The 22926-nt window shown below is 34.6% G+C and overlaps 4 protein-coding genes across 8 annotated transcripts in view; all 4 read right to left on the bottom strand.

Annotated features, from left to right (window-relative positions):
- Positions 1 to 295: 295 nt before the first annotated feature.
- LOC111715978 (uncharacterized) lies at positions 296 to 8407 on the bottom strand. Of its 4 annotated transcripts, none has more exons than XM_023491387.1 (3): positions 5365 to 8407; positions 4886 to 4954; positions 296 to 965 (listed from the first exon to the last, which is right to left on the bottom strand). In XM_023491387.1, exon 1 carries the CDS (start codon positions 8316 to 8318, stop codon positions 5730 to 5732), a length of 2589 nt encoding a protein of 862 aa, XP_023347155.1. In that variant the 5' UTR covers positions 8319 to 8407; the 3' UTR covers positions 296 to 965; positions 4886 to 4954; positions 5365 to 5729. The 4 variants fall into 4 exon arrangements, with proteins under 4 accessions (XP_023347155.1, XP_023347153.1, XP_023347152.1 ...); XM_023491385.1 differs by lacking the exon at positions 296 to 965 and adding an exon at positions 3501 to 3655; XM_023491384.1 differs by lacking the exon at positions 296 to 965 and adding an exon at positions 4180 to 4352.
- LOC111715982 (major royal jelly protein 5) lies at positions 564 to 4351 on the bottom strand. The gene is made up of 4 exons (XM_023491390.1): positions 4190 to 4351; positions 2457 to 3523; positions 2160 to 2179; positions 564 to 987 (listed from the first exon to the last, which is right to left on the bottom strand). The coding sequence occupies exons 1-2, from the start codon at positions 4349 to 4351 to the stop codon at positions 2771 to 2773; spliced, it is 915 nt and encodes a 304-aa protein (XP_023347158.1). The 3' UTR covers positions 564 to 987; positions 2160 to 2179; positions 2457 to 2770.
- A 3960-nt stretch (positions 8408 to 12367) lies between the features above and the next one.
- Positions 12368 to 14553, bottom strand: LOC111715981 (uncharacterized). Its single transcript, XM_023491388.1, has 4 exons — positions 14472 to 14553; positions 13207 to 13307; positions 12889 to 12940; positions 12368 to 12696 (listed from the first exon to the last, which is right to left on the bottom strand). Exons 1-4 carry the CDS (start codon positions 14477 to 14479, stop codon positions 12549 to 12551), a joined length of 309 nt encoding a protein of 102 aa, XP_023347156.1. The 5' UTR covers positions 14480 to 14553; the 3' UTR covers positions 12368 to 12548.
- A 6886-nt stretch (positions 14554 to 21439) lies between these two features.
- The window catches only part of LOC111715983 (uncharacterized), a 7354-nt gene continuing 5867 nt past the window's right edge, over positions 21440 to 22926 (bottom strand). For both annotated transcript variants that reach the window (XM_023491391.1, XM_023491392.1), the window contains 2 exons: positions 22677 to 22722; positions 21440 to 22615 (listed from right to left, as the gene is read on the bottom strand). In XM_023491391.1, coding sequence (XP_023347159.1) covers positions 22569 to 22615; positions 22677 to 22722 — 93 coding nt within the window. In that variant the 3' untranslated portion in view covers positions 21440 to 22568. The remainder of the gene's footprint in view (positions 22616 to 22676; positions 22723 to 22926) is intronic.

Below are 22926 nucleotides of genomic sequence, written 5' to 3'. Positions count from 1 at the left end.
ATTTGAAATTTTGATCATTCATAAACCTTCCCTGGGGTCCCTAGATGTCCCACAAAAAATTTGGGCCAGATCGGTTCAGCTGTTTTGACGTTTATTGGATACAAACAAACGAACACCCAGACAGACAAGCCAAATTTATACATAGATTTAAGATAATCGTGAAAGTATCATTCTGGACGAAATCATTCATATCATGTAAAAATGGCAGACCACATTATGGAGATAACAGGACTCGGCCTATTCTCTGATTATTGTTTCTTGAAAAACTATTACTGAAATCAGATTACTTATGTTGAATGTTAATTCGATTTCTAATGTCAAAGTCGACTCTTAGTTATTAATTAATTAATACTATTCCTGGTTATTCATACCAACGCAAAAATAAATAAAGAAAACTAGAAATTGAAGCGAAGCACAATATTTAAAATGTGAAAGATTTAGTTTCATTAATTTTTTTTGATTTAATAGATTTGTCCTCATTCTGCATGGATACTTTTAACATTTTAAGAAAATTAATCAAACGGAATTACGTCTTTTCAGATTCTTTTTTGCACAGTAAACAATTGTTTGAACCGGTTCTTTATTGCACTCAACCATACTGCAGGGTGTACTCTTGTACAGGGATAAAAGTTTACAGGCGTTAAATTTTCCATTCACTGATTGATTTTGTTTATGAACACTTGGCCCATTCATTTCTTGTTTAAGTTTATCCATGTTACATACATTTACAGATCTCAAAATATCTGAATTTTCACCGAAAACATAAAAGTTATTAATTTGGAAACCATGGTTTATGATTCCAGCTCCTCAACCTGGTTCAGCTGATTCAGCTGCTTCCGTTCCTCCAGCAGTTTCAGCTGCTTCAGCTGCATTAGCTGCTATAGTTCTTCCAGCTAAATTGGCGGATTGTTTATTTTGGACTGAGAGGCAGGCAGAGAGAAGAGAGAACACATCTTTCAAGAAAACTGAATAGATTTTTGAGAAATCCTGAAATATTTTAACTGTAGATCTTATAAATATAAAATTTTTTTAGAAACTTATAAATTTTGTGGATCTGTAAAATATTGCGGATTTTAGATATCTTGTGAATCTTAAAAATCTTGTGGATCTTGTGGATCTATAAGATATTGTGGATATTGTAGATTTTGTGGATCTTGTAGATTTTGTGGACTTTAAAGATCTTGTGGATCCTATAGATCTCGTGGATCTTATAGATCTTGTTGATCTTATACATCCTGTGGATCTTATAGATCTTGTGGATCACATAAATCTTGTGGATCTTATAGATCTTGTGGATCTTATAGATCTTGTGGATCTTATAGATCTTGTGGATCTTACAGATCTTGTGAATCTGTAAGATCTTGTGGATCTGTAAGATCTTGTTGATCTGTAAGATATCGTGGATCTGTAAGATCTTCTGGATCTGTAAGATCTTCTGGATCTGTAAGATCTTCTGGATCTGTAAGATCTTCTGGATCTGTAAGATCTTCTGGATCTGTAAGATCTTCTGGATCTGTAAGATCTTCTGGATCTGTAAGATCTTCTGGATCTGTAAGATCTTCTGGATCTGTAAGATCTTCTGGATCTGTAAGATCTTCTGGATCTGTAAGATCTTCTGGATCTGTAAGATCTTCTGGATCTGTAAGATCTTCTGGATCTGTAAGATCTTCTGGATCTGTAAGATCTTCTGGATCTGTAAGATCTTCTGGATCTGTAAGATATTCTGGATCTGTAAGATCTTCTGGATCTGTAAGATCTTCTGGATTTGTAAGATATTCTGGATCTGTAAGATCTTGTTGATCTGTAAGATATCGTGGATTCCTATACCAAGTCTACACAGTTTTACATCAATTTCTCAAGACATGAAATATCAGATAGAACTCATATAGGTTGATATCAACTCCTAGTGTTTAGGTTTAAGCCTATACTACTTTTATATTTAATAACAACGATTTATAGAAAAGATAACATATTCTGTTTGTTTTATAAATAATGCTTAAAGATTACAAGTTTGAGAGAAAAAACAAAATTTCTTTATAACTATGAATTTGGGAATACCAATGCAATTTAAAAAGATATTTTATTACCCTGCGATGGCAAAAAACTCAAAAATGGTAAGTTTTATAATTTTCAAACAGAATTCTGAAAATTGTATTTACCTTGAAATATAGGGATATAACTGAAAATTATAATTATAATTATAACTTTATTGTTTTTAACTATTTTGGCAGCTGCGAGTGCACTTGATATTTTTTGGCTGAATTTTTGTTAAATGAAAAAAATCTATTTCCTTTCTAAAATGTTCTCCTGAAATAAATAATTTTATTTTCCAAAAATATTTTAACAATTCTTTTGGTTATAAAAAAATAAAACAAATCTAAAAATAAATTCAAAGTTAATTTTTTAAAAGAAGATAAATTCCTAAATGAAAATTCCTATAATTTATGATTATAAACCTAGAAAGTGAATAGTATAGTTCCACCAGTACCAAGAATAGGAGAACAGGGTTATATACGCTTTTATTGTACTCTGCTTCATATAGGTATCCGCCCATTCTATACAATATAATTCTTGTAAATCTTGTACCTTCTATCCGCCCATTCTATACAATATAATTCTTGTAAATCTTGTACCTTCTATCCGCCCATTCTATACAATATAATTCTTGTAAATCTTGTACCTTCTATCCGCCCATTCTATACAATATAATTCTTGTAAATCTTCTTCTTGTACTTTCTGTAAGTCTTTCTTGTCTATCTTGTCAATCAAGTTATTTTTTAACGTTCTTCTTGTCCGTCTTGTCCTTCTTGTCTTTCTTGACCTTATTGTCTTTGCTATTATTGTCCTTATTGTCCTTATTGTCATTCTTGGCTTTCCTGTTCTTATTTTCCTTATTGCCTTTTTTGTCAATCTTGTCAATCTTGTCAATCTTGTCAATCTTGTCAATCTTGTCAATCTTGTTAATCTTGTTAATCTTGTCAATCTTGTCAATCTTGTCAATCTTATCAATCTTGTAAATCTTGTCAAAATTGTTAATCTTGTTTTTCTTGTCATACTTGTCCTTCTTGTCAATCTTGTCAATCTTGTCAATCTTGTCAATTTTGTCAATATTCTCCTTCTTGTCAATCTTGTCAATCTTGTTCTTCTTGTCAATCATGTCAATCTTGTTAATCTTGTCAATCTTGTCAATCTTGTCCTTCGTGTCCTTCTTGTCGATCTTGTTAATCTTGTCCTTCTTGTCCTTCTTGTCAATCTTGTCAATCTTGTCAATCTTGTCAATATTCTCCTTCTTGTCAATCTTGTCAATCTTGTTCTTCTTGTCAATCATGTCAATCTTGTTAATCTTGTCAATCTTGTCAATCTTGTCAATCTTGTCAATCTTGTTCTTCTTGTCAATCTTGTCAATCTTGTCAATCTTGTCAATCTTGTCCTTCTTGTCCTTCTTGTCCTTCTTGTCGATCTTGTCCTTCTTGTTCTTCTTGTCAATCTTGTCCTTCTTGTCCTTCTTGTCGATCTTGTGAATCTATATATTCTTGTTCTAGATCCTTCTATTAAAAGTTACCTATTGGAGTGAGTGAACCAACTAGTACTAGATAACTAGTACTTAGAAACAGAAACATTTTCCTAACTTTCTCTGTGTCAGTGTGCTGAGCCTCTGTTCAAGTTTTTAAAATAATAATAAAAATATTTTAGATAAAAGGGTTGAAGAACATTCTAGATGACACAAACTCAAAGGTAGATGTGAAGATTTTATCTATCTATCTATCTAGGATGAAATACGAAAAAATGGTGAAAGGAATTGAGTCTTTGCCACGAACTTAAATTTTCTAATTTCTATATCTTCGCAACCGGATATTGTAAACCTTTGATATTTCAAACTTAAGATTATTTGATCTAATAGAATTTATAGTTTGAAATATCTAAGGTCCACGACATTGGGTTGCAGAGATATAAGGATTAGAAAATAAGAGTTTCTGGCAAAAACTCAATTCCTTTCATTAATGGAAACGGTTTAAAAGACAAATGCAAGATTCTAATTAAATTATTAAAAACGTTAATATCAAAACTATTTTTAAAACTTCCCTATCACGTTTCTAATTCTCCTAGATCTATGTTTAAGGATATAGGAGAGGGTTATATAGGATATATTAATAATAAGGCAGGGTACTGCAAACCCTATAGTGTGAACCAATCCTGCTCTGGAATCCGACAAAATACCAGGTTCCAAGTTGCACATTCCGACAGGGCTGTATCCGAACCTACCGAAATCTATCGGTTTCTTGACTTGGAATACTATCGGAGATATGATGATAAATGCGAGGATCCAGATTATGCAGCAGAATAAAATCATTCTACAGGTAGAGATGGGCGCGTTCTGCTTTATTTCGTTTATTTCGTTCCTTAATTGTGCCTGGACAACCCATTTTGTTCTTGTTTTTTTTTCAATCGTTCAAAACATATTTGATTTTGTCCGTTCTCAAACTTATCGTTTATTTTCATATATTTCATTCGTTTTTTCACTGAAAGATTGTTTAGTAATATCGTTCAGTTCGTTTTCAAAAGTTTGTTCGAATAAAATTGTTCTGTCAGTACATAAAACGGTCAAAAAATAAATCTTTTGTTCGGTAAAAAAACGATTGTTTTTTTAAAAATCTTTTGGAAAATTAGTTCGTTTAGTAAAAAAAGGCCATCGTTTTTTTCAAGTTTTTTTCGAACAACTTTAAAACATATATTTTTGTCTTTTATATTGTTCATTTAAAAAAACCGATTATTTTTTATTTCCTGAACAACCCATTTTGTTCATCCATCGCTCGTTTTTTTTCTGAACTACACCCTTTTTCACGAAAAATTTAGTTCGTTCAAAACAGACTATGCCTATCTCTACCTACAGGGTGTCAAGGAACTAGTGCTAAGCTGAGGAGTTCTGTACCGCTCTCTCATCATTCCTGTTAATCTGAAAAAAACATGATTATTATTGTTATTAGATTCTCAATTTTAAACCTAGTTGCAGACACATTAGAATTGGTTAATTTGGGTAAAAGTGGGCCCTTGTGGCATATCAGCATGAATACACTTAGCAATTATAAGAAATTATCAAAAATAAATACAAAAAAATTTACAAACTTAATTTTTCTAATCTATATATCTTTGAAACCTGATGGTGTAAACCTTTGGTGTTTCAAACTGAGACTATATATTTGGACATCAAAGTTAGAAAATCGAAACATGTTGATAAGGAACATGGATATATTGTTTGATTGTTTTGTTAATTGTTCATTATTTCTTTATAATTGCACCCCCCCCCCCCTCCCATTTTAAATTAGATTTAATTTTTTCATCTGCTGCCGCGGACCTTTTCATTACCTTAATAATATTTTTAACCATTGCTTTCACAATGGTTAAAAATTCCGCAAAGGCGTTGAGATTTCTGAGAAGTGATGTTACGCGGCAAGTGCGCATAGAGAAGGGAAAATATCCGTAGAGAGGTGGCAGGGTGAGGAAGGGTAAACCAAACAAACAGTACAGCAGATCACAGAAGGAGAATGAATGCTAGTCATAGGATTAGCTGTTGTAATTCCCATCCTCTCTAACATTTCTCTCAAAGATCTTATCTTTCTCTCTACTCTTCCTCTTTCAGAGTGTGCCTTTGCATTGCTCACATGTACTCTTATCCCTAGAGAGTCATAAAGCTGAGTATCCGCATCTCTTATAGAGAATCTGACATGCTTTTAAGCCATTAGTTGAGTACCACAGTCTACATAGACATCAGAGGGGACTCCATGGCGAGCTGAGTACCTTTCTAATGCTGCAACTAGATCCTGGGTTTCTAGACCTTCCATCAATAAAATGTTTACAGCTCCAGTCAATAAACAAACACAGACTAATGCATAAAATTTTAATGTTGATCTTGAATTTTTGAAGGTTGATCCCTTAAATCCAAAAGCAATATCACACATCATACTATTGAATGGAGGTGAAATTATCGTCCTACATGATGGATGCTCACTCATCTCTATCTCTACAACCTTGCGCTCTAATAACCTACAAGTTGTACAATCTGCCTTTATTTTTCTTATCATCCTCCTTAAACCACTTGGAACCATGACCTCCTTGAAGACCTCTTTAACTGTTCTCTCAACTCCTACGTGGAGTATTTTCTTGCAATGTAAGTACATCACCAGAGAGTATAAGATCGGGGAGTCTATAAGTACAACAGGAAGATGACCTGCAAACGTGTGAGTGTCCAAGAATGGGACAGAGTCTAAATCTTTTTGCTTGAATGGATTATTACTTGTAATCCTTCCTACAAAGTAATAAATTCCGTTCCTAAACTTGTATTTTGACAACTGCTTGTTTGACAAAGATGACCCTACCACTTTAGATTCAGCTCTAAAAAACTCATCCCGAGCCATATCCAAAAAATCTCTAGGATCAAACTCCCTCTCCGATGTGCAGAGTTTACAGGACATGTGGGATGACTGGCTGTGGGTTGTGTGAATGACGTACTGTGTGAAAGATACAATGAAGCTCATGATCCTTAATGATCTCAACCATCCCCAAGATACTGGATCAACAAGTAAATTAAAATTACTCCTACCATCAGGTTTCCTAAACTTCAAGAATTCTTGTCCTACGTGTATGGAGTGAATACCACTAATATTTGGATCAAATCTAAAGGGCTCAATAAAACATTCCTCCATAATGTTATCTTTGTCAGTACTAGATATTAGCAAGTCTTGATACTGGGATATCGGGAGAGAATGTGAGTCATGATTCATCCAGGAAGCCCCGTGTTGCCAAATTGAACCAATACCTAAATCCTCAACTGATAACTCATGGGGTTTGGTCAGGAGATCAGCTAGGTTTAGTTTCCCATCTATATGAAAAAGCGGTACCGTTTTAGATCCAGTGGTTAATTCAATCATACCCCTTGCTGCTTGAACTCGAGAAAAAATATAAGCCCTAACCTTAATATTAGTGTTGTGAATCCATGATAGAGCTATTGTTGAATCAGTTAGGTAAATTACTTCTCCCACTTTTGATCCTAATGATCTCTTGACTATGTATGCTAATTCTGTCATTAGTAATATAGCAGATAATTCATTTCTTGGTACTGTACCCTTCATTAACTTAGATTTAGAGCAGAGCAAAGCTGTGGACCATGATCCATCAATACATTTTTTACTCATATAAATCGCAGCTCCTCCTGCTAGTTTACCTGCGTCACTGAGACAAATCAACCTGAAGGGCTGTTGGATATTTATATGTTCAGGAAAAGGAAACCTCTTTGCAGAGAGTTCTCCATAAGAGGTGAATTTTGATAAGATCTTCTTCCATTTCACCTGTGTTGCTGGGTCCAAGGTTTTATCCCATGGAATTGAGTTTAGTTCAGAGGATGACAGTTTCAGCTGTAGTTTGATAGGTTCCCATAGTCCAAGAGGATCAAAAATTTCAGCTATTTTAGAAATAATCATCCTTCTAGAAAGACTAACCTGGGATAATAAATTATCAGCATCCTCCTCAGTAACTACCGGGTGAGGGTTGGGTTTTTTAATACCTTTCTTCTTTCGGTTCAAATTTAGCTCTGAGACCCCAGGGTATAATATATCCAATTCTGTGTTCCACTTATATCCTAATAGTTTAATAGTCTTTCCATCAGAGCTAGCTTTAATATCTGGTTTTCTTCTGCTCAGTACCACATATTTCAAACTAAAACCTGCTGTTGAAAGGAGATCCTGAACCTGTGATATTTGCTCATCTCTCTCCTCCTGGGAATCTGCTCCTGATAATATGTCGTCTACGTAACTATCTTTAGTGAGAGAATCCATTGCTGCAGGGAATTTATCCTTACCTTCCTCTGCCAATCTATCCAGAGCGTATCCTGCTTGGTTTCCAGTACTTACTACTCCATACCACGCCCTTACCATTACATATATATCAGGTTGTACATCTTGGTCTAAGGTATCATGATACAAGAATAATGAGTATGGAAAAGCTGATTCATGAAGATGTATTTGGTTGTATAATTTGCTCACATCGCTAGAATAACTAAACCTTGTTCCTCTATTCCTTATAGTTATATCCAAGATATTTCCTAGTTTGTTTTCTCCCTTAGGGAGAATGATATTCAAATGAGTTTGAGATGGATCTACTACCATTCTAACTGGAGTGCTAAGAGAATCTTCCTTTGCAACTATGAACCAAGGATAGAAATGCCGGAATTTAGCGGTTTTGATCATGTTTTGGGTTTCACTAGGTAAATCCTGCATTTTGATCATAAAACCTTTTTCTACTAGTTCTTTATGAGCTTTCTTCATTCCCTCTCTCTCTATACTAGGTTTCTTACACTGAGCTAGATATATTCGTTTTGCCTGTCTATAATTGCTATCTGATCCATGTTTTTTACTAAGAAATTCTACTTCCTCTATCTCTCCTCCCATTTCTAACAATGTGCTCTCTGGGATGGGTGTGGGATTAACAGATATATTAAACCTTTTATCAACTTGGATTGAAGGATATAGATCCTCAATCCGTCCTTGATAATTAAAGGTTTTTTCTCTTAAATGAAAAATTGCATGAGATAAATCTTTACTCAGATTGGAGTTTACTCTAGAGAATGAAGAGTGGGGACCTGCGTAAATTACTCTAGATCCAAAAATGTCTACAAAGGGACTCTTATAAACCCCTACTCCAGAAGGTAGGATAGTTATTAGTGTGGGATTAAGATGATTATTCTTGATACCTATCAAAAGTTTGACCTCATCCCCCGCAGCATACTCTGGTAGTGGCTCCCCATTATAAGGGTGAATCTTATTCGATCTATACTCCTCATTTATCTCTGATAAATCATATCTCTCAAACTTTGAAGTTACACTAGATATACCTTGACATTTAAGTTCATGGTATGTTCCTGACTCCAATGGTCCTAAATTGAATCTGAACTTACCCATCTCAGTGGTGATTGAACCCCCCCCCCCAACAACAGTGAGTTTAGTGGGTTTCTTAGTAATAATTTGAAGTTTTTGCTCGATTGCTAAGTCTCCATTTACTAAATTAGTGTTTGCACCACTATCAAAAAAGGTCAAAACATCTTCGGTTCCAATTCTAAGGATTTGCATGAGATAAGCTGAGTGCTCATTAATTTCAGGGACAGTATTGTCTAACCTTGTTGGTACACTGATGCCAGATTGAGTATTAATAGTAGGGGTCTCAATACTTAACTCTGAAGGCTTTTCACAACAGCTACGCTCAACCTTATCAGAACAAGGACCAAGGGAGAACACTTGTTGAGTAAAATTAACAGAATATCTGATACAATCATCCTGGAGATTCTCAGGGAACTTGCCCATATGGGTCTCAAATGCATTCTTAATATCCTGGTACGGAGCTCTCATTGGGCCGTGTCTTATCTTTCTGCAGTCCATGATATTAAAAGGAGATAATCCCTTTTCTCTAGCATATTCAAGACAACCCTGACAAATGAGGACTTCTGGGACTGAGGATTCAAATGAGCACTTCCTATCTTTACAAGTGGATTTTGGTTTCAGACAACAGTAACATATCCTACCCTTGGGGGTTGCTTCCCATCTAACATGAGGATTCATGCTGAAGAATTCTTTACATTGAAACATTTCATGAGCGTGTCCTTTCAAGGGGCAAGGGTATGATGAACCTGGAGGAAACCAATTCTTAACCGGAGAGTACCCAGCAGCATGTGTAGACAAATCTCTCTGAAAGGGGGGGGGTGTTGGTTGACCTTGATTTACATTGAACACTGTTCTAGATTTGGGTAATGGGGGGGAGTTTGACTTAGGATTAGATCCCTTGTAGGGTTCCAGAATATTGCGTTGAGCTTCACATAATTCTTTAAAAAAGGCAAATGTTCTAGCCCCTTGGGGATTTTTCCAATCTAATCTCTTTAATTCCATATGATGATTGAAAGATTTTGAATCTTCGGGGGGGGAGAATCTTAAATAGGGATGAAAGAGTGTTGCGAGAATATAGAATATTATCTAATTCATCTATATCTACATATGGTACTCTTGCTAATCTGTCTAGTCTAGCTATTCCTAAGGTGATATCTGCATAGAATTCATATCTTTGTTTGTCACTACTCTGAACAGGTTTAGGCTTTGCAGCCAAACCTGAGATAATGTCAGAAACAATCGTATGAGGTGACCCATATTCCTTGAATAACCAAGCTTTAAGTTTTTGGTAATCATCAGAAATATTAAGGGATTTAGCCTTTATATCTTCAGTCAAATGCCTGGAGAATACTAACATAGCTCTTTGCTTATTTGAACCCCAACCCACTAAAGCAATCTCTAGATCTTCAAAGAATTCATAGATAGACTTATTTGCATTATTAGAGAAGATTCCGACCCCACTAAGATCTCCCTTAACAGAGCAAGAAGCGTGAGCTTCAGATGAGGAATAAATATGTTCAACATTTATAATCCAATCATTTGCACTGTCTAATAAGGATTTTGTCTGGGAATAATATTTTGAATCTATATCATCATAAGAAATGTACTTCATTAAAAGATCATGGCAGGTTTTGGAATAACCTGTAACCTTTTTCACATCAGAATTACATTTCTTGATGATGGCAAGATCAGAAGATTCTGATATTTTGGTTTCTATTAATTGACTCAAGAGTTTGGTAGAACTATCAATTGCATTCTTAGTTAAGTCTCGCTCTTTCTCTTTCTTTTCTAAACTTACTCTGGGAGGGATCTCGGTTCTCATAGAGAAGTTGAGGGGAGATTCAAGAGTTCTATCTAATTGATCTTTAACTTCTGTGACTACACTTCTTAGGTTGTCAATTACAATCTCATCTCGCTTATTCTTGTGTTTGATGGGATCTACCTCTTGTCTTAAATGTCTCAAATCTGCTCCGGGTATGGAATTATTGAGTATCTCCCTAACATTCTCTTTAATTTGACCTGTGACCGTCTCACTATCATATCCTGATTTGACAGAATCTATCGACATATTAATTTCCTTAACTCTTGTATCAATGTATATCTTCACATTCTTGTCTATTCGATCCACTGTTCTTTCCATGTGATCTAATCTTTGATCCCTAATAGAGCTAGAAGAGTTAAGTTCTATAATTTCCTGCTCTATAGTGGACAAAAGTCTCTCTTGGTTTAGTTGGACAGATACTACATCCTGATGTTTATCTTCTAATAACTTAATCCGATTCAAAATCTCATCCTTATCTTTCAGTAAAGCGGATTCCCATTCCTTATTAATTACTACTTGAATTTCAGATGATAATGACGGGGGGGATGGTTGTAGCTCGAATGAGGGGGGGATGGCATGATGGACAGTAGGGCTAATAGTTACTGAATCTTCTAGGTCTATTGGATTGTCCAAATCTATCAGTTCCGTACTCTCAGGTTGGATCCTAATAGGTTCCAAAAAAGGGGGGGGGTTAGTTGTAAGAGGGGGGGGGTCTGATGAATGGTCGTCCATAAAGTTGGGACCACCGGAAAGGGATTGAATACCCTGGATGGGGATGGAATGCGTAAAGACTTCATCATTGGAACTAGTTAATTCTGTTCCCTCGATCAAGTTATCTGAATTCCTAATCCTTTGATCCTTTCTCCTATCTTGTTTCTCGGCCCTTTTTCTTAAAGATTCTCCCCCCCCCCACCGGGGTTTTTATGTATAAATCCTCGGGGGAGTGCAGGTTAGGGTTAGAACGATAATTAATATGATCAGGGTGAATATCTAAATCCGGGTTCCGATTAGTAGGGGAATCAGGGCCGAAGGATAATCCGCTAATTTTATCTGAATCTGATTCAGAACAAGACCTTTTGCGGGAGCCTTCCCTGTTTCCCTCACTGATCCCCGCCATTAAATTCCCGACTGGTATCGAGAAAAATTAAGTTTTGAATGTTTCGTAACAAAACTCAAAAGAAGGCATAATCAAATCAAGTGCTTCTCTACCTTGAAATCATCGCTGAAAAACGAGTCTTGGAATCTATGTTGCTAGTGACAGATAAGAACAGAAACAGTACTTCTCATCATTTATTCATCTCTCATAGCATCACAAATCTCAATTCAAAACTAGAGATATATATCATATGTATAAATATTTACAAGGTTTCATCAATAATCTAAAAGTACCAGCAAGACGCCTCAAACTCTAATATTGTCAAAACTAAAACACGTCTTGCTTGTACTAACCCAGGTTCTGAGAAAAACTATACCAATACTAAAAACATAATTCTTGTCCCCAAATGTTCACATTTGATCTAAAAAATACCTTAATTCGTCTCCGACGATTTATAAGATAGAAAACCACTTTTATCCGTCCGTTCTTCCAAACCTTCTCCTTATTCCTTGATTCTGAAAAAACCTAGTACTCAATAACGAGCTTCTTTTACTAAAGATATAAACTCAAATCGTAAAAACTTGAAATATGTGACGAAATTTTTATACGAATCCTCACGGAACAAATATCAATCTTAAAATGATTCTAGAACTTTCCGCTGAAGTAAAACTGACAAAGGCCCGGAAGATGCTCTGAGTTTTTTCTAAACGCATGCGCAGTAGTTTTGGTTGGAACTGGAAACTGAGATCCGGTCCCTGGAATCAACAAAGTGATTCTGGTCCCTGGAATCACTTAACAGAATTATTAAAGGATTTTTTATCCATGGATATTTTAGTCTGGTCGAAGGGTTCCTAAAATTCGTTAAATTTTACTCTCAATGAAACGATTTGTCAAAAATTGTTGGAATTATATTATCTCATATTTAGTAAAACCATTTCAAATTCTTACTTAAATAGTTAGAAAAGATCTACTCTTCATTTCATTTGATAAAAGTTTTTTTCTTGATTTTTATTATTTATAAGAATAGAATTCAAAATGTTTACTTTAAAAAAACACAGCAGACAGATACAATCGTTAGAAGATTGCCAATCCCTCCTAAATTAGACAAAAGTTCTTAATAATAAGTAAATCATCATAGTTTACACAATTCTTTTTTCTACAAATAAATATTTGGATGTGAATCTATTTTTTTGAAACAATTGAAAAAGGAATTATTTGGATGCTTTAATTGAAATATTAAAGCTATTTTTTTTTGACTTTTTTGAAATAGATTTTTTTACCGTCCTATATGATGTTTCTAAGTATAATGAAGAAAATAAGGCAAATTAATACAATTTGATAAATTAAAGGAGAATATTTACCTATTGCTATAATTACGAATATATTCGTGAGATAAAAACTTTTGAACCAGGAATCCTTCAAAAACCCTGGAGTACAATTTCCACTGAAACCAGGGGAAACTCTGAAATAAAAAAATATGAAGATTTCAAGTTTTTTTTTCAGAATTGACAAAATCTAAGATTTAATGTTTAATAATAGATTGGACAATAAAGTAAAGTTGCGTTTTACCAAACTGCTGTTTATTCTATATTTATTCGATAATCTTTAAATAGATAATTCTTTTAAAATGTTTTATTTGATTTACCAATGCAAAAATGGCAATGTCCGATTCACAACATGTAAGAACCAAGTTCAATAATGCGAAGATGAAGCAGGAACTTAAACTAAACCTGGAAGATTATCTGCATTGTACTTCGGCAATGTTTTTATTATCTAGAATAAAATATACAATAATAATAGTATCTTTAGTTATGCTAGTTGTGTATTTAGGTACCTTCCCACCTACCAGACTGTGTCCAGTATAAACCTTTTCCCACCTACCAGACTGTGTCCAGTATAAACCTTTGGGTACCATCCCACCTACCAGACTGTTTCCAGTATAAACCTTTAGGTACCTTCCCACCTACCAGACTGTGTCCAGTATAAACCTTTGGGTACCATCCCACCTACCAGACTGTTTCCAGTATAAACCTTTAGGTACCTTCCCACCTACCAGACTGTGTCCATTATAAACCTTTAGGTACCTTCCCACCTACCAGACGGTGTCCAGTATAAACCTTTAGGTACCTTCCCACCTACCAGACTGTGTCCAGTATAAACCTTCAGGTACCTTCCCGCCTACCAGATTGTGTCCAGTATAAACGGTACCCTTGCAACCTGGTCATACAGGTGGAAGATATTGTAGTATTTTAGGTTCGATTTATGGCAATTTCTATTACTTTTATGCAGAGTAGAAATCCGCAATTTAATTTTGTAGGGAAAATAACAATTGAAAGTGATAAGTTTTCAAAATGATAAACATTGATATCTTATTTATTCATGATTAGATAAAGCTTTTAAAGAGTACCATTGTGAATTGGGTATTGCCATATTTACATAAAAGGGTCACTTTAAATTACGCTTACAGTCCCTTTAAATCAATTAATTACCCCCAAAATTCTGCTGTGCAGTGCTCAAGAGAAATATTGCTGAAAAATAAAAATTCTTCAAAGGATTCATTTTTCAGAAGATGTTCTTCATCTTCGAGGACAACAAGGAGTTCTTTAGCTGCTAGATCTTCAAGCACCTCTTCATCTTCGAGGACAATAAGGAGTTCTTCAGCTGCCAGCTCTTCAAGCACTTACATTGTTTTACTAGATTAAATATTAGTTTAAACATCTGAAAATACGGAACAAACTTTTTTTTAAATTTCAGCTTTTTTAAATTTCTTAATAATGTGCATTTGTTTCCAGAAAATGTGGACATTTAACAATCCTATATATTACATATATATTACATATTACATATATATATATATGAATACATATATATTATATATATATATATATATATATATATATATATATAAACAGACCCATTTAACTTAATAACTGATTTAATAAATTACAGATAAAACAATTTGCTATGTATACATATATATATATACTGTATATATACTGTATTTATATATATATATATATATATATTATAGATTGCTTGATGTTTTTACATAGCAAATTTTTTTATCTGTAATTCATTAAATCAGTTATTAAGTTAAATGGGTCTGTTTACATTGCACAATTTCTATGTCACATGTGCATTGGACTATTTTAAGTCATAAATAACGATGTGCCTATAAGAGGAGTGGGTTAAAAACTTTAAATATATGATTTCAGATGATTTTATGTTCACTAGGCTTTTAGTCTGTAAATGTCACCACTGAAGTCGCCATTTTTTTTTACAAACTTCATATTTTTTAATTCCGAATTATAGTTTTTATTGACATTTTTTCCTATGGAAATTGTTAGAAGCCTTCTCTAGGGTCATGACTGGTTTAACCGTTTTGTCTAGGGTTTCCAATCGGAATTCCGTTGCGCGGAATTGCGCGCAATAGTTGCTTGTGCTTGCGCTATTTCATTGCGCTCAATTGCGCTATAATTGCGAAAAAGAAAGAAATTAAATATTCGCGGAATAGCGTGGAACTGCGCTGAATTGCGCGGAATGGCATGCAGCGGAATTGCTTTTCTATCAAAAAATCAATAATTTTAACTGTTCGACTAACAAATTTATTCAGTAGATACATGAATGGAATAAAATATCTCTGTAGATTTCAAAATAATCAAGGCCCTAGTGTCACTTGTTTCAACAGTTTTCAAATTTTTATAGTTTTTTTGTGGTTAAGCTACTAATTGACAATTTAATATGCAGATACATTTTTCATTTGTTCACATTGGATAAACATTCAAATGGAAACTTTTCTTGGTAAAAATTGTAAGGTTTGTTTAATCAAAATCAGATATTTTGCTACAGTGAGAACCAGAAAACTATGGAACAGAAAGACAACATCACAGTGTATTTGATGTCGTTACAAGTCGAACAAAATTAATTAGTTACTTATTAAATCACTTGTTCAGTTACATTGGTTTGCGTGAGTCTAAAATGTCGTCTTCCTATGCCAGAGTTTTCTGGTTATCATGCGGCACATGAATATTATAAAACAAAAGATTAAAGAACCTGTCAAATCTTTCGTTGGGATGTTTAGAAAAATGAAAATTTCCCTGTATGATAATTGAAGGACTAGGGGTGTCAGAAATGATTTTTTTTGCTTTTTTTTTAAAACGTCCAGTAAACCTGAAAAGTTTAATTTTGATAAAACTTTTTGTTCTGGATGATTACAAATATCTGTCTGAAACTTTCTTAAATCGGCATATTTTTTCTATATTCATTTAGTTAAGAGTTTGAGTTAAAATAAGTATTAATAAATATTGCTTTATATCGAGTAGATATACTTATACATATCGATGTGAAACCTTTCAGAAAGTAGGAAAGATTCTGCAGAAAAAAGTTGCCAAACCAAACAGAATTTTTATTTTGAACAAAAATATTTATAACTTATATAGAAGCTTTTCTGGGTTGCACTTTACTCTAGTTTTGCATTATTTTCATTTGTGTTTAACAGTATAAAAGAGGTTCCGTTGATGGTTTAAAACTAAACAGCTGATGATTCATTGGAGCCTTGGAGGGAGGAATGGCAAAAACACCAATTTGTAATTCCTAAATTTTTTTATGGAAAGTGATGGAAACAGGGTATACAGAGTGCTTCAGGGTACAGGGTACTGCAATGTACTGCAAAGTACTGGGCTTTACTGGGGTATATTGGGGGGAGGGGATACAGAAACCAAACAGAATTTTTTATTTTTAATAAAAATATATAAGTAGAGTCAGAAGCACTTCTAAGGATGTTTTCCTTATAGTTTTGCACTATTTTCATGGACAAAAAAGCTAGTTTAATACTAATCAGCTGATCACTTAATGGAGGCAACAACGCCAATTTGTAATCCCCATATCTGCAGGGTACTGTTGGGTACTGTTGGGTACTGCGGGGTACTTTGGGGTACAGTGGGGTGCTGTGGGGAACTGTGGGGTACTATGGGTGTACTTTGGGGTACTGTGGCTACTGCAGGGTGGAGGTACGGGAGTACTGGAGGTACTGTGGGGTACTGGGGGGTACAGGGGTACTTGGGAGTAAATAGGGTAGTGGTGGATACCCTGGGGTACTGTGGGGTACTGTGTGGTACTGTCAGGGTACTGCATGGTACCACTGGTTACTGCTGGTTACTTTTGGGTACTGGGTGGTACTGGGGTGCACTGAAGTCCACTAGGGTTACTGTGGAGTACTGTGGGGTACTGCAGGGTACTGCTGGGGCACTGCTGGACACTGCTGGGTTCTGCCAGGTACTGCATGGTACTACTGGGTACTTGGGAGTACTAGGTGCATACTGGGGGAAGGAGGGGTACTGTGGAGTACTTTGGGATACTGCAAGGTACTATGGGTACTGGGGCTACTTGGGGTTGCTGAGGGGTAGTGTGAGGTACTGTGGGTTATTGTAGGGTACTGCTGGGTACTGCTGTGTACTATTGGGTGCTGGGGGGTATTTGGTGGTATTGAGTGCATTTGGGGGTACTAGGGGTACTGACAGGCACTGTGGGGGTACTNTGTTATTGTTCAGAAAAAAGAATTCGAAATGGATCGTTCAGAGAAAGGTAAAATGGTAAGTTTTGTAAAAACTATAGTTATTATACTGAACGAACGATTTTTTCCAACAAATATTTTGAAAAAACGAAAATATTTCCCAGTACCCCCATGTACCCCCCTGTATGACCCAGTAGCCCCAGTAACCAATAGTTCTCCAAAGCACCCTTTCTGGTACCACACTGTAACCCCAGCACCATTGTTGTTGCATGGTATTTATAACAGTTTGATTGTTGTTTCATGGTATTTATAACAGTTTGATTGTTGTTGCATGGTATTTATAACAGTATGATTGTTGTTGCATGGTATTAATAACAGTTTGATTGTTGTTGCAAGGTATTTAAAATAGTTTGATCGTTGTTGCAAGGTATTTAAAACAGTTTGATTGTTGTTTCATGGTACTTATAAAAGTATGATTGTTGTTGCATGGTATTTATAACAGTTTTATTGTTGTTGCATGGTACTTACAACAGTATGATTGTTGTTGCATGGTATTTATAACAGTTTGATTGTTGTTGCATGGTATTTATAACAGTTTGATTGTTGTTGCATGGTATTTATAACAGTTTGATTGTTTTTGCAAGGTATTTAAAACAGTTTGATTGTTGTTGCATGGTATTTATAACAGTTTGATTGTTGTTGCATGGTACTTACAACAGTATGATTGTTGTTGCATGGTACTTACAACAGTATGATTGTTGTTGCATGGTATTTAAAACAGTTTGATTGTTGTTTCATGGTATTTATAACAGTTTGATTGTTGTTGCATGGTACTTATAACAGTATGATTGTTGTTGCATGGTATTTATAACAGTTTTATTGTTGTTGCAAGGTATTTAAAACAGTTTGATTGTTGTTGCATGGTATTTATAACAGTATGATTGTTGTTGCATGGTATTTATAACAGTTTTATTGTTGTTGCATGGTAATTATAACAGTTTGATTGTTGTTGCATGGTATTAATAACAGTATAATTGTTGTTGCATGGTATTAATAACAGTTTGATTGTTGTTGCAAGGTATTTAAAACAGTTTGATTGTTGTTTCATGGTACTTATAACAGTATGATTATTGTTGCATGGTATTTATAACAGTTTTATTGTTGTTGCAAGGTATTTAAAACAGTTTGATTGTTGTTGCATGGTATTTATAACAGTTTGATTGTTGTTGCATTGTATTTATAACAGTTTGATTGTTGTTGCATGGTATTTATAACAGTTTGATTGTTGTTGCATGGTATTTATAACAGTTTTATTGTTGTTGCATGGTATTTATAACAGTTTGATTGTTGTTGCATGGTAACTTTAACGGTTTAATTGTTGTTTCATGGTATTTATAACAGTTTGATTGTTGTTGCATGGTATTTATAACAGTTTGATTGTTGTTGCATGGTATATATAATAGTTTAATTGTTGTTGCATGGTACTTATAACAGTTTGATTGTTGTTGCATGGTATTTACAACAGTATGATTGTTGTTGCATGGTATTTATAACAGTATAATTGTTGTTGCATGGTATTTATAGCAGTTTGATTGTTGTTGCATGGTAACTTTAACGGTTTAATTGTTGTTTCATGGTATTTATAACAGTTTGATTGTTGTTGCACGGTATTTAAAACAGTTTGATTGTTGTTGCATGGTATTTAAAACAGTTTGATTGTTGTTGCATGGTACTTTTAACAGTTTGATTGTTGTTGCATGGTATTTATAACAGTTCGATTGTTGTTGCATGGTATTTATAACAGTTTGGTTGTTGTTGCATGGTATTTATAACAGTATGATTGTTGTTGCATGGTATTAATAGCAGTTTGATTGTTGTTGCATGGTATTTATGTCAGTTTGATTGTTGTTGCATGGCATTTATAACAGTTTTATTGTTGTTGCATGGTATTTCAACAGTTTGATTGTTGTTGCATGGTATTTACAACAGTTTGATTGTTGTTGCATGGTATTTATAACAAATTGATTGTTGTTGCATGGTATTTATAACAGTTTGATTGTTGTTGCATGGTACTTATAACAGTTTGATTGTTATTTCATGGTATTTACAACAGTATGATTGTTTTTGCATGGTATTAATAGCAGTTTGATTGTTGTTGCATGGTATTTATAACAGTTTGATTGTTGTTGCATGGTATTTATAACAGTTTGGTTGTTGTTGCATGGTATTTATAACAGTATGATGGTTGTTGCATGGTATTAATAGCAGTTTGATTGTTGTTGCATGGTATTTATGTCAGTTTGATTGTTGTTGCATGGTATTTACAACAGTTCGATTGTTGTTGCATTGTATTTATAACAGTTTGATTGTTGTTGCATGGCATTTATAACAGTATGATTGTTGTTAGATGGTATTTATAGCAGTTTGATTGTTGTTGCATGGTATTTATAACAGTTCGATTGTTGTTGCATGGTATTTACAACAGTTTGATTGTTGTTGCATGGTATTTACAACAGTTTGGTTGTTGTTGCATGGTATTTATACCAGTTTGATTGTTGTTGCATGGTATTTATAACAATTTGATTGTTGTTGCATGGTATATATAACAATTTGATTGTTGTTACATGGTATTTTTAACAGTTTTTTGTTGTAGCATGGTAACTTTAACGCTTTGATAGTTGTTGCCGGATATTTCTCACAGTTTGATTGTTGTTCTAGGATATTTCTAACGGTAAAATTGTTGTTGCAGGATATACCTAACGGTTTGATATGAAGAATGGCACAGTATAACCACCCAGATAAGTAGACAGAAAAAAATGCAGATTTATAATATTTTTTATATAATATTTTTATGTGATGAATTAAAGACTGCTATTCATGAGAACAAAGGATTGACTTATATTTGTGCATTTATGGCCATATACTTGTGTATCTACGGTCATATATTTCATTTATGGCCATAAATTTTTGCATTTATGGCCATATATTGCCAATTGGTCAGTTCAATGAAAATTGTTTTATGGGCCTTTCATCGACAAAAGAAAAAATTACCACACAAGTTGTTTTTAATCTTTAGTAGGTTCTCAATATAAACTATTTCTTATAAATTTGATTTATAAAAAATAGTTTATGCTTCTAAAGACCAACCCCCCCATCTCAGAAAGGGGTGGAGGGGGGGGGGAGGAAGAGTCTGCATGACGTACTCATTTCAACATATTTTTCTTTACGAAATTATAAAAAAATGTAACCAACAACAGTAGGTGTTCTCACACTGTTTTGCAGTTTTTGGTTGATATTTTACCCCTTGGAACCGGATCCGTGGATCCGCATATTTTTGCGGATCCGGATCCAGGAAGCCAAAATCTTGCGGATCCAACGGATCCGGATCCAGACCCTAAGCACTGCATTTTTGGAACCGGATCCGTGGATCCGCATATTTTTGCGGATCCGGATCCAGGAAGCCAAAATCTTGCGGATCCAACGGATCCGGATCCAGAGCCTAAGCACTGCTTTTTTCTAATAAAGGAAGTTCCACAGTTGACAAAAACGGAAATTAAGATACACATTGTATTTTTTATTCAAGCTACACGTTTTATGTAAACACAATAATGATTAGTATTTGAGTAAACAAAACCCACCAAAATGCATAGCCCAATTTTTCAGAAGACGTACGTACGACCATTTATTAATCAATCCTAGATTTTTGTTAGTTTAAATTTTTTTTTTATCTTATCAATTTCATCTCAAAATGCTCATATATATTGGGAGTTAGGACACCAACGAGGTTATAATATATAGAGCAATGATGTACGCTAATCCTTTACTGATTGTACAGGCCATGTACTTCACTTCCAAAGGCCAATCTGTATATTACAGTACTCGCGGGTGATTTCTGAAAATATTTAAATAAATATTTAAATATTTATTTTTTTGTTTCCATTTGTTTTCCATGTAACTACTAAAATCCACTACTCTTTTATTTTTATAAGAAGACGTACATTTACAGTCTTTTACAGAGCAATATATCATTGTTAATAAACTGTTCTGAGAAAACTGAGTAAAATTCAAGATACAAAACCTCCCCATACATTTGTACTCCGAAAGCGTACTGCTTATTTGATATTTGTACTGTATGAATAGGCCATAATCTCTTAACATCCCCTATCAGTAATCTATCCCAACTGTACACTCAGGCCAATACACACGGAGAGGTAGCTAAGATCCAGCCCCCCCGTGGGACACCCGTACATATTGCATAATAATGAATATTCTTCTGTTAATGTTACGTATGATCTTGATTTTACAGGGTGTCCCGATAAACATGGGAATTCGGTGATGACTTTAATAACGTCTTCGATCAATGAGGCATTTTTTCATGAACACAATTATTGCAGTTTTCCAGCTTAAATATGTAATATCGAAACGCCTGGTCTTGAGATTTTCAAATTGTGGTCTACCTTTTTTGAATCTTCCAATTTCAATTTATTTAAAAAAATCAAAATTATCTTAATATTTAATATGTTCGTCAATTTTTAAGTTACAAGAAAGGTGCAGACCACTTTATGAATAGCTCGTGAGACGGACAGCCTTTTTTCTATATTTTCTTTGCCATGCATCAAATATTAGAGATCAAAGATGACTTTCAAGTCGTCTCTCAATTCCCGTGTTTATTGGGACACCCTGTAGATAGACACAGGTTACAACTGAAAGATATGCACCATACGATTTTATAATACATGTGTAATGATTTGCTTTTATAATAGTACTCCATGTGAAGATGATGTTCTTCATACTCCTAGTACTCCAGTACTCCTGGTACTCCTGGTAATCCTGGTACTGCTGGTACTCGTGGTACTCGTGGTACTTCTGGTACTAGTGCTCCTAGTACTCCAAGTAATCCTTTCTCCTGGTACTCCTAGTACCCCTTGTACTCCTGGTACTCCTGGTACTCCTGGTACTCCTGGTACTCCTGGTACTCCTGGTACTTCTGGTACTAGTGCTCCTAGTACTCCTAGTAATCCTTTCTCCTGGTACTTCTAGTACCCCTTGTACTCCTAGTACTCCTGGTACTCCTGGTACTCCTGGTAATCCTTGTACTCCTGGTACTCCTGGTACTCCTGGTACTCCTAGTACTCCTGGTACTCCTAGGACTCCTAGTACTCCTAGTACTCCTGGTACTCCTAGGTCTCCTAGTACTCCTTGTACTTTATATTAGATCGTTCCAGAAGAAAGTCGTCTCTCCCAAGTTTTTCTCACAACTATAAAAATGTTTCGTGAACATATATATCTTTTAGATTTTTAAACAAATCCAATTATTACCTTCTCTATAGTCATCTTCTGTTCCAATATCAAAGAACGAAGTTGTCTAAAACAAGTATTACGTGCAGCACACTGAATCCGAAAAAACTGTAGCTAGAAGACTACATAATATATATGACCAATTTTACTTAAGTTGATTTTAAGCCAGGTTAACCCTATCCCGATTGTGCTATTTCTGTCCAATTTATTTGGGGAGGGGGGGGGGAAACCCCCCCCCCCCCCTATATTAGTCTATTAGACCAAACGGAAT

The sequence above is a fragment of the Eurytemora carolleeae genome, unplaced genomic scaffold (assembly GCF_000591075.1).
Source record: "Eurytemora carolleeae unplaced genomic scaffold, Eaff_2.0 scaffold1918, whole genome shotgun sequence".
Taxonomy (NCBI): domain Eukaryota; kingdom Metazoa; phylum Arthropoda; class Copepoda; order Calanoida; family Temoridae; genus Eurytemora; species Eurytemora carolleeae.
The sequence above is the reverse complement of the archived record's forward strand: the minus strand, read 5'-3'. Positions and strand labels throughout refer to the sequence as shown.

Coding starts and splice junctions, on each gene's coding strand:
- LOC111715982 (XM_023491390.1), bottom strand. CDS start 4,351: ATGATTTTATTCTGCTGCATAATCTGGATCCTCGCATTTATCATCATA. Junction 3,524..4,189: donor CGGATTCCAGAGCAGGATTG/GTTCACACTATA, acceptor AAGAATATATAG/ATTCACAAGATCGACAAGAA.
- LOC111715978 (XM_023491387.1), bottom strand. CDS start 8,318: ATGAAGAAAGCTCATAAAGAACTAGTAGAAAAAGGTTTTATGATCAAA.
- LOC111715981 (XM_023491388.1), bottom strand. Junction 12,941..13,206: donor ATTCGTAATTATAGCAATAG/GTAAATATTCTC, acceptor TGTCTAATTTAG/GAGGGATTGGCAATCTTCTA. Junction 12,697..12,888: donor GTCTGCTGTGTTTTTTTAAA/GTAAACATTTTG, acceptor AACGAATTTTAG/GAACCCTTCGACCAGACTAA.